Source organism: Lemur catta, chromosome 6 (genome assembly GCF_020740605.2).
Source record: "Lemur catta isolate mLemCat1 chromosome 6, mLemCat1.pri, whole genome shotgun sequence".
NCBI lineage: Eukaryota > Metazoa > Chordata > Mammalia > Primates > Lemuridae > Lemur > Lemur catta.
Window position 1 is genome coordinate 91,010,755 of NC_059133.1, and position 11,721 is coordinate 91,022,475.

Sequence of the window (11,721 nt, forward strand, 5' to 3'; positions counted from 1 at the left end):
ATGTAAAATATACTTCAAGGATATAAACATTATAAACAATGGTTAGTTTAAGTATTAATTTTCAGCAAGCTGATAAAATGTTCAGGTACCATCTTAAAATATGTTATTCTTCTTCCTGACTAGTTTTCTGCTCTACAAAACGGGCTCTTTTGCCTAGAGGAGGCAGTGGAAAGTGGTGTCGCTAATGGCTATAATCATGCAATTCTAGCTTATGTTTTTGCATTAGCTGGAAAAGAGGAGCAAGTGGAATCCTTACTCCAGATGCTGGATCAATCTGCCACAAAAACCAGTAAGTGTTATCATTCATTTTTGCTAATGGACATGATCTTGAAAACAGTGACGAGACTCGCTAAGCAATCATATAGAACTCTCTCTTCACCGGGATGTTTCTGTTTTTCTTCTGGAATCTATCAGTGGCACTTTATGTTTAAAGAACATTACGTATGTTAGATTTCCCTTTCTCTCTTTTATGCTATTAATAGTTTCTTCTCAAATGAGTGAAGAAAGGTAATCAAGCATGGTGACGATGCCATAGACAATAACAACTACTTGTTTAAGCATGTGTTAGTTTGCTAGGGCTGTCATAACAAATACTACAGACTGGATGACTTCAATAACAAACATTTATTTTCTCACAGTTCTAGAGGCTAGAAGTCCAAGATTAAGGTGTCAGCAAGTGTGACTTCTTTGCTTGTAGATGGCCGTCTTCTCCCTCTGTAGTCACATGGTCTACTGTGCGTGTGCATCCCTGGTGTCCCTTTTGTATGTCCACGTTTCTTCTTAGAAGGATACCAGTCAGATTGGATTGCAGCCTGCCCTACCAGCCTCATTTTAACTTACTCAGTCTTTAAAGGTCCTATCTCCAAATACAGTCACATTCTCAGGTACCAGTGTTTAGAGCTTCAGGACATAAATTTTAAGAGAACACAATGCAGCCCATTCAGAAGACAAGAATGGAATTTGCATTCTTCTTATGTGTGACCAGTGCATTCCATAGGGACTATGTGAAAATTCTTCCTTTTTCTCAGATAATGTTATATACTGGGAAAGTGAAAAGAAAGCCAAGACAAAAGAATTCCCACCCTTTATTCCTTGGGCACCTTCTGCTGAGACTGAGAAGACTTGCTATGTGCTGTTGGCTGTCATTTCCCGGAAAAATCATGACCTCACCTATGCTAGTAAGATTGTGCAGTGGCTCGCCCAACAGATGGATTCCCATGGAAGCTTCTCTCCCATCCAGGTGATTGATACAGGCCTGCTGTAAATACCAATATACATATATTTTATTTTGATAGATTTAGGAGTACAAGTGGTTTTGGTTACATGGATGAATTGTATAATGACGATGTCTGGGTTTTTAGTATACCTGTCTCCCGATAGTGTACATTGTACCCCATAGGTAGTTTTTCTTCTCTCCTCCTTTCTGAGTCTCCAGTGTCCATTGTACCACCCTGTATGCCCCTGCATACCCACAGCTTAGCTCCCACTTGCAAGTGAGAACACACAGTATTTGGGTTTCTATTCCTGCATTACTTCATTAGGATAATGGCCTCCAGTTCTATTCAAAAGACATTATTTTATTCTTTTTTATGCCTGAGTAGTATTCCATAGTGTGTCTATACCACATTTTCTTTATCCACTCCTTGGTTGATGGGCACTTAGATTTATTCCATATGTTTGCAATTGTGAATTGTGCTGTGATAAACATAAAATTGCAGGTATCTTTTTAATGTAATGACTTCTTTTCTTTTGAGTAGATACCTAGTAGTGGGATTGCTGAATTGAATAGTAGATCTACTTTATTCTTTGAGGAATCTCCATACTGTTTTCCACAGAGGTTGTACTAATTTACATTCCCACCAAAAGTGTTTACACTTTCTCTTTTCTTGCATTTCTGCCAATATCCATTGTTTTTGGACTTTTACTAATGGCCATTCTGACTGGGGTAAAGTGGTATCCCATTGTGGTTTTAATTTACATTTCCCTGATGATTAGTGATTTTGAGCATTTTTTCATATGTTTGTTGGCCATTTATTTGTATCTCTTCTTTTGAAAAATGTCTCTTCGTGTCATTTTCTCACTTTTCAACAGGATTATTTGTTTTATTCTTGCTGATTTGTTTCAGTTCCTTGTAGATTCTGGATATTAGTGCTTTGTCAAATGTATAGTCTGTGAATATTTTTTTTCCATTCTGTAACTTGTCTACTTTGTTGATTGTTTCATTTGCTGTGCAGAATCTTTTCAGTTCAATTAAGTCCTGTTTATTTATTTTTGTTTTTAATAACATTATGTTTAATGCAGAAGATAATACTCTATAATAATCTAGATAGCAAAGATAATCACAAGAAATGCTTCCTGAGATGAGAATATTTGACATTATAAATCCTATTTTATTTAGTCAACAATTATCTATTATACAGTTATTGTGTATCAGGCACTTTACTAGCACTTCTTTATATAGAAATGAATAAAATGAGGCTCACTTTTCAAGGAATTTATGCCCAATTTATATCTCCATTGACACAATAAAAATAGAATGTAAGTCTGTCTAAAAGAGATTTTCTTCATAAGTACCAGAGTCTTAGTGGTGTGTCAGATGTCAGATGATACAATGGTCAAACTACATACTGACCAAAAAGAAAAATTTTCCTCTAATTCTACGGTCTATACATTGGAAAAAGCAAATGAAAGGAATATATAACAGGAGAAATAGATATGAAATACAATGATTTATGTCTTTCCTTAATAAGAAAAAAATTAAAAACACAAGGAAATGTACTCTCATTTCCACAAGGAAAATCTTTATTTCTCTCCTTTTATAGGCTTAGTTTCAGAGTGAAACAATACGCTAGTGAATTGCCAAAGATATTTCTTAATTCTGACTTCCCTTCTTTGAATATGAGTAGACATAAGAATTGTCCAAGGCATATGGAGAGACTGGAACACTCTTACACTGCTGGTGGGAGTGCAAATTAGTACAACCCCTGTGGAAAGTAATTTGGAGATATCTCAAAGAGCTAAAAATAGAAATACCATTTGATCCAGCAATCCCACTGCTAAGCATCTACCCAAAGGAAAAAAAGACATTCTATAATAAAGACATCTATGCTCGAATGTTTATAGCAGCACAATTCACAATTGCAAAGATGTGGAAACAGCCCCAGTGCCCATCACTACATGAGTGGATTAATAAAATGTGGTATATGTATACCATGGAATACTACTCAACTACAAAAAACAATGGTGAACCAGCACCTCTTACATTATCCTGGCTAGAGCTTGAGCCCATCCTTTGAAGTGAGGTATCACAAGAATGGAAAAACAAGCACCACATGTACTCGCCATCAAATTGGTGCTAACTAATCAACACTAAAGGGCTCACATGGAAGTAATATTCATCAGGTGCCGGTCAGGTGGAAGGGGGGTGGTGGAGGTGGGTAAACTCATCATTAATGGATGCGGACCGCACAGTATTGCAGACGGGCACACTTGTAACCCTGGCTTGGGTGAGGCAAAGGCATTATATGTAACTAAAATATTTGTACCCCCATAATATGCAGAAGTAAAAATATTAAATTAAATTAAAAAAAGAATTATCCATGACTACCATGGGGCCACCAAATTATATGATACCTTAACTTTTAAAAAAATTTAACACTGTTTTTAACAGCAGAGATTATATTTTATGCAATCTTTCAGAAAACTAAAATCTAAGATTTGTTGAAGAAGATTAATTTAAATGGCAATAACTTGCATAAGCAAGTATATTTTCTTATTTTTCAGGATATTTCTTCGTGGCATTCTATTGACCTGTTTTAGGAATATTTCTATGGATTTATTTAAAGTTCTTGGTCAAATGATGACTAATATTGTGTCATACCTAAGCTTGGATTATTATTTCTTGTACTGTTTTGTATAGGACACGGCAGTCTGTCTCCTTGCCATAACACTCTACAAGAAGTTAACCTTCTCTAATGATCAAAACACTGTCACCTTTAGCAGTGAAGGATCCAATGAGGTTTTCCAGGTTAACAGTGAGAACCGCTTATTGGTCCAACATTCAGAACTAACAAAAGCACATGGACAATACACAGTAGATGTGGAAGGACAAGGTTGTGCATTTATCCAGGTAATAAAAATCTACCTAGAAGGGAGGTAAACATATGCCAATAAAAAAATCAGATTATCCATGCAGGTCTGTATGAAGTGTTATTTTGCCATTTTGTATATTTCCATGATTACTTATTCTCTCATTTATGTTTTCAAATCAATAGCAGAAAATACAAGTTGTTTTATGAGGAGGTACTCGCTCCTAGTATAGCTGGCTAACAGAAGTTTCTTAGAGAATATTGTGGTTAGAAAGTATTCTATCTTCATTAAACTGTGTTGTTAAAGATTCTGTGTTTTCCAAAAACTAAACAATTTAATTTAGCCTAATTCCCTAATGGTAAAGATGTAAAGTGTGTTAATAATGGAAATAGAGAAATAACACATCCTTCAGTTCTTACTATAGGATGGGTTTCCTTACGATTTGCTATTCTTTCCAGGCCACCCTTAGGTACAATGTGCTAACACCTAAGAAGGAATCTGGATTTTCCCTTTCCTTGGAAATAGTAAAGAATAACTCTTCAGATATATTCCAGACTAATTTTGGCCTTACAGTGACCCTCGAGTAAGTACCCCTTTTTGATATCAATTCCCAGGTTAGAGAGATGATGATATATTAAACAGTTGCAAAATAGCAAAATTTGAATGATGGTAACTACAGTGAGTTCACATGCTGGTGGAGATATTTCTACAGCACAGTCATTTTATAGTTCTCTATATAGACAACACAACTTAGTACATCTTTAGCTAAATCAGAGCTAGAATTATGGAAGTATGATATATACGACTTTTTTAGATTTGTACTTTTAAGAACAGAAAAACAAAATAATCTTCTTAAATTAAAATATGGTTTATAGATGCCAAAGGGTTTTGGCCTTAGTTAATATGTGGGGAAACACTGAGTAAAATTGGTTTGGGAGATTTTTCCTAGGATTTCTAAATGAAAATCTCTTGCACACCAGATCTAAGAACTAAATATATTGTGGAACTCTTAACTTCACATCCCAGATTCTATCCAGAGGCAAGAACATGACCTAGAAGATCTATTGGGGACATGTCTACTCTATAATTCTGCCAATATACTGCCTTTTAAGCAAAGATCTCCTCTAAGTGTTATGCAAATCTAAAGCTAACCTAAGTATATATAATATCAATTCACAAGCATTGTTTATAAATTTCAGCCTTGAGACTTGTTCTGTAAACTTATAGCCAATTAGTATCTATCTACCTGCCATCTTCACCATGAGATAAGTCCCTTTTCTAAATTGATGTCTAAACTAGTGTTTTTTTCTTTTTTTTTAATTTTAAGATATACTGGAGTTCACAATGAGTCCAATATGGTCCTTGTTGATGTGAAAATGCTATCGGGATTTACTCCACTCATGTCATCCATTGAGGAGGTAAATCACAGAAGCCCAATCTTTCAGCCCAGAGAAAGGGATAGAGTATATAGATAAGATAAATAATAGGTTAGCAAAACAAAACCATGGAATTCTTCATTTAAACAAACTCCTCGCATTTATGTTTTTGCTGTAGCACTGGAGGGATGGTGCTCCTAATGTGTAGCAATCAGCAGTCAATATTTCCCATGGTTCATAATATATTTCTTTTAGTTCCTACTTGTACTTACAGAAAAAAATTATGGCACAAAGGAAGCTACCATCAAATGGAAGCTGACAAAATAAAAAGCATGAGCATTCGATTCTGGAATGGTACCCTCATTTGTTCCGCTATCTATTCCCCATCCTTCCCTGTCAATTTCTTCAAAGCTTGAAAACCAGGGCCGCGTGATGAAGACTGAAATCAAGAATGACCATGCCATTTTCTACTTAAACAACGTAAGCTTGGCAATATTTTTTTTCTTTAATGTCCTTTTTTTCTTCTGAGGGTGATTGGATGCTTCCTTTTCTTATAAATATGTCTGATAGGTTTTATTTTTTTAAAAAGGTGAGACATTAAGAATGAGCAATGTTCTGTCCACCATCCCTGTCAACTCTAAAGTTATTTCATATATGCCTTGACTACCTGGCTAGATAGTTCTAAAGTTTAGAAACATCATCTCCCCATTTTTCATTCCTCACAGCATCAGACATAGTCTGGTCACAATGTAGATGTATAATTCTTTTATCGTTTGAGTTAAACTCCACAAAATTTGCTGTGATTTTATTAATTTTTTTAAGATTGTATATTGAAGGTGCACAGTGTGATGTTTTGATATATATAGAAAACTGATTATTATAATCAAGCTAATTAACATATCCATCTCCTCACATAGTTTTCTTTCTTTGCGGTGAAAATACTTAAGATCTACTCTCTAAAGAATTTTATGTATACAAGATCATGTTATTAACTATAGACCTTATGCTGTATATGAGATTTCTAGAACTTATTCATTCTACATAACTGCATCATCTCCCCATTTCCCCACCCCTGGTAACTATCATTCTACTCTCTGCATCTATGAATTCAACTTTTTTGGATTCCACCAATAAGTGAGATCCTGCAGTATTTTTCTTTTTGTGTCTGATTTATTTCACTTGATATAATGTCCTCCAGGTTCATTAGGGCTGTTGCAAATGGCAGGATTTCCTTTTTTATTAAGGCTGAATAATTTGTATGTAGGTACCACAATTTCATTGCCCATACATCCGTCATGGACAAAGATTGTTTCCATATCTTGACTATTGTGAATAATGCCACAATGAACATGGGAGTGCAGCTATCTCTTCTAGATACTGATCTCATTTCCTTTGGATACATACCCAGAAGTGGGATTGCTGGGTCATATGACTAAATTCCTTGCACCTCCATATAAGCAATGGAACTTTAAAATTTTTCATATGACTTAATATTAACTAACTGATTATTTTGCTATTATGTAAGGTTATAATATCTTAGATTTATTTAATTGAGTAGATCCCAAACTTCTAGAGATAATTTGCTTAGGGATTTTTTTTTTCATAACTGCTATGATGTGTTTATAATTTGTCTTTATAGGTTTTTAGAACACCAAACAGCTTCACTTTTTTTGTTGAGCAAAGCAACCTTGTGTGGAACATTCAGCCAGCCCCAGTCATGGTCTACAATTATTATGAAAAAGGTAGGCAAGCAATGACCATGTCGTGATGGTATTGAATGTCATATCTATACCTAATATTTCCTGGCTACTAAATTTTCCAAAATCATCCTCTGTCTTCAAAGACTAAACAATAGATGATTTTACTTTGTATACTTATTTTTAAAATTCAATTGTTTATCTTCTGATGGGGCCATTTTCAATTTACCAGAGTTTTTCAATGCTCAGCATCTTTTTTATATAAGGTGAAAGAGCTCCCCTCAAACTTGAAATACAAACCATGCTAAGCTTCCAGTTCTTTTTGTTGTTTTTGTTGTTGTTAATGCCAACACTTATCATTTCATGCTACCTTTATGGACTTAAAAAGGGGAGTAGGCAATATTCTGAAGTATTGTAGAAAAATCTTGATAGATTATGTTTCAAAACAATTAATAAGATATTATAGAGACCATAAAACTTTTCTCTGGAAGGTTGGTGCTGTTAGTTTCTTGAATGTCATACAAAGTTTGTTGAGGAATATTTGAATTCTGTCGCTGTCATTTACTAATAGAATGTATTTCATCAAGTGGCTTAAACTTTATGACGATATTTCTGAATTTATAAAATGGTGGAGTGATCTCCATTCTTGCAAAATTACTGGAAAGATTACACTAATGTGTTTACATTTTCTGACATAGTCTGGTTACAAACAGTTGGAAATTTAATAATGACACATAACTCCTTTATTTTCCAGATGAATATGCCCTTGGCTTTTACAACATCAACAGTACTTCAGTTTCCTAGTAAGACAAAAAAAACACAGGAAAAGGTAAAGAAATTATATACAACATAGACCATTGAAAACACATCTGGCAAGAAAATGAAAATCTAAATAACATACAGCATGGTTGAAGCAAAAAGAAATCTCTAGTACTTCATAAGGCTTGTGTAGCTGTGTGTACTAGATGAGTATTTTGATAGTCATAAAGATTTTATTAACTTCTTTAAATAGCTTTAAAGGATTTATAGCTATATATGTGCCTTTTACAAATCTCTTATTTTTTCATAAGTTGACAAGTCATTAAATGTATATGCACATATTGTTTGTACAAGAGCATATATATGTGTATATGTGCATATTTTTGTATATGCATGTATATTTTATCTATATATCTATTTTTATATATACACATTTGTTTATTGTTTAAATTATGTTTTAAATCACAGGTAGAAAGCTATTTCATTGAAAAACTCATTCTTCTGTATCTAACCTGGGAGGGAACCTTGAACCACTTCACATCCTGAATAATCTGCAATCTGCTATAAGTTGTTGTCAATTTTATTTCTTTGCTATCCCATTAAATGATGTCATTTCACATATGAGTCTATGATTTTTTTCCTTTTCTTCTAATACTTCATGCATATTTTCATTCTAGAAAACTCAGAGCTTTGATAGCAACTTGAATAATTTGCTTTGTTTTTGTCAACTCTGAATTCAAGTTTTTAGACATTATGGCACACAGAATTACAGAATGGAGAGAGAAAGAGAGAGAGAGAGAGAAGAGGTGGGGTGGGGAGAGAAAGAGACCAAGTGGAAGTTGAAAGAACTCCATCTGAGCTCATGGAAACAAAAACAAACACACAAAACACAACAAAACACGTAGACTCTTCTCAGTGAAAGATTATCAAAAAGTAGGAAAAAATGTAAAAAAAGATCACAAATTAAGTGATGGATTTATTGAGTTCATATATAAGATTCAGAGGGTAATCTAAGAGTATTTTATGTTTTTAAAATTTATTTTTTGAGTTTATCACATTACTGAAAAGTAATACTCAATGTCTAACATTTGCTTGATTAAACACTACTGTTATAGCAATGAATTAATACTCAGGAGAGAGGGGCAGGAGGAAACTGGAGAAAAGAGGGATGGAAATAAAAACAATTTCTCTGCTAACTTTTACACAGGCTTCTGAGTCTGCTAAGATAGTGCTACAGACAAGGAAAAGCTATAGAAAAGTTGTCCAGTTTTGGAGTTAAAGCATTTGGAATCAGGGTCTCCTAGACTCTATCAGTATTCAACAAATAAAAAATATAAAGTATTCTAATAGAAGATGGTTAGATGTACTTATTCTTGTTGTCTTCCTGCCCAGTGTGTATTGCTTATAGTGTCTGAATTACAACTAAGCCTTTTGTATGTTTAGTAATTGATTTATCATAGGTGGGCAGCTAGTGTCCATCCATGTTGGTGCTGTTCATTTTGCTGTGTTAAGAATTTTTTATACCTTTTCAGTTATCCTATTTTTCTAAAGCATGGCATGTCAAACATGTAGGTAAGACACTAATACTCATTTTTTTTAAAGCTCCCCAGGCTCTATGGATATTCAAGGATTCCATTCAAGAAAAACGTGACTCTTCTAATACACTTTTGCGATAAAGGTTCAAGGAAAATGAAGGGAGTTTACTTTTTGAATATCCCTTTGTGGGAAACTTTTTTTTTTTGCCTCAGTAGATAATCAATTCTTGGTCCTCATTTTACTTATGTATTCAATAGTTAGCCTGATCGTATAATAAAATTGTTTCTCAAATTATAAGCAAGCAAGGAGGGCATGGTGAAGTCAGCTACTTGCTGTATCTCAAGGCACAGAAAAAGTCTTGGGTTTAATGTTTACGTTTGCAAAATTTCTTAGTGTCACAATGAGTATGGGAGGTAACAAGAAACTGAGATCAAAATACTATCTAAAGAATAGAGGGATTTAGATGAACACAGGTCTGTCACTTGTCTTTTTCATTGAAACATCTCTTCAGTTTCTTTTTGAATACAGTACCAAAGTCATTTCCCTGGTCCAAATTTTAAAAGAAAATGAGACATAATGGACATTCTATTAACAGCTCAGAAGTGTTGAATGGGAAATAAGTTTTGGTGTGATTGTGTGTGTGTGATTGTGTTGTTTTGTGTGTGTGTGTGTTTAAGAAGAGGTAAACTAGTAAACTAGCCCACCATGGAACGTTTCATGGAGGATGTGCAGCCCTGATTTGTACGAGGCTTGTGTCATTGAAGCATCACATGGCACTTTGGTGTCTCCACTGCCCCTTCAATACAAAAGTACTTTTGACAATGGGAATAATTGACTCCATAATGTTTTTGTATAGTAATCACACTTTTTTGCATTTTGAAATAAATGATACATATGTTTTAACTAGAAGCACTTAACATTAACATCCCCTTTGCTATCTTCTAGAAATTTCATCCCCTTTGGCCATCTTCTCATTCTGTCAATTTTTTTCTTTTTTCTCTTTTCTTTAGCCTCAGCTTCTTTCCCTTTATTGTTTTTTTCTTCTGTCATCACATAAACATTTGAATTATTTTGCCATAATTAATACATTTTCCTTTTCACTTTCTGGATATTGAATGATCTTCTTTTTGACCCCACTTTCTTTTCCCAAATATTAAATAATATTTTTATGATTCTGTTGCAAGCCCTCTTCTCTCATCACTACACACACTAAAGACCCTGTCATTTAAATTATAGTCTATATTTTTGAGATTCCCAAGCATATGTCTTTTTATCTACATTTTGGCCCCGTGTATCTCACTGCCTACCGTACTTCTTTACCTGAATATCCCACCAACACCTCAACAGGATCCATAATCTACCCCAACCTAGTCTTTCCAACTGAGACCAGTGCCTCAGTGCATGACAATATCATCACCAATCACCTAAGGATCAACCTTAACTCCTTCCTGCTCTCATCTCTCATTTTCTATCAATTGCTATTGATAATTGACAATTGTTGATCTACCTCCTGAATGACTCATGGGTTCACTTACTTTTAGCCAGCACATCCATACCACCTTAGTTCAGACCACCAGGCTTGAGTGCCTATAGTTGCTGACTACTCTTCTAGGTATTTGGGATATATCAGTGAATGAAAATACTAAAAACAGCTGCCCTTGTTGTATGCACATTCTAATGGGGGAAACAAACAACGCATATAATACAGCCAAACAATATAGACAGACATAGGATCAACATAATAGATAAGCAAATATAGGAAATTGGGGGGTGATAAGTGCTACGGACAATATAAAATGTACATCATAAAATATAAAATGAGCATTTTATCTTTTTAAAATTAATTTTTTGAGCTTATCACATGACTGAAAAGTACTCAAAATATAAAATGTAGAATGCCCTGGGAGAGCAGAAAAGTTAAACATGAGGTTTAGGGTCTACCTCATTAAGGCGGTGACATTTGAACAAAGGAGCTTGAAGGAGGTAAGGGAGTTTGCCACATCAATATCTGAGGAAAGACTGTTCCTGGGAGTAGGATCAGCTAGGGGAAAGAAAGGTAAAATTGTGTTAAAAAAAAAACAAAAAAAAAAAACCAGCAACTAAGTTAGCAGGGAGCCAGAGCAGAAGGCACAGAAAGGAGCACACAGGGGCAGGTAAGGAGGTAGGAATCATGACAGGCGCCGGGGCAAGGAAGGGAGTGAGGGTCATTGTAGAACTTTAGCTTTCATTCTGAGCAAAACTGGGAATGTTGCCAGGTTTTAGAT

General features: G+C 34.5%; 1 protein-coding gene across 1 annotated transcript in view; it reads left to right on the top strand.

Moving 5' to 3' along the window:
- Positions 1 to 8,540, top strand: part of LOC123640031 (ovostatin homolog 2-like) — a 48,189-nt gene extending 39,649 nt beyond the window's left edge. Inside the window, exons 28-36 of the mRNA XM_045554369.1 lie at positions 124 to 289; positions 1,029 to 1,240; positions 3,920 to 4,129; positions 4,548 to 4,672; positions 5,417 to 5,507; positions 5,877 to 5,945; positions 7,105 to 7,207; positions 7,917 to 7,991; positions 8,390 to 8,540. Of these exons, the coding sequence (XP_045410325.1) occupies positions 124 to 289; positions 1,029 to 1,240; positions 3,920 to 4,129; positions 4,548 to 4,672; positions 5,417 to 5,507; positions 5,877 to 5,945; positions 7,105 to 7,207; positions 7,917 to 7,966 (1,026 nt within the window). The 3' untranslated portion in view covers positions 7,967 to 7,991; positions 8,390 to 8,540. The remainder of the gene's footprint in view (positions 1 to 123; positions 290 to 1,028; positions 1,241 to 3,919; positions 4,130 to 4,547; positions 4,673 to 5,416; positions 5,508 to 5,876; positions 5,946 to 7,104; positions 7,208 to 7,916; positions 7,992 to 8,389) is intronic.
- The last annotated feature ends 3,181 nt before the right edge of the window (positions 8,541 to 11,721 follow it).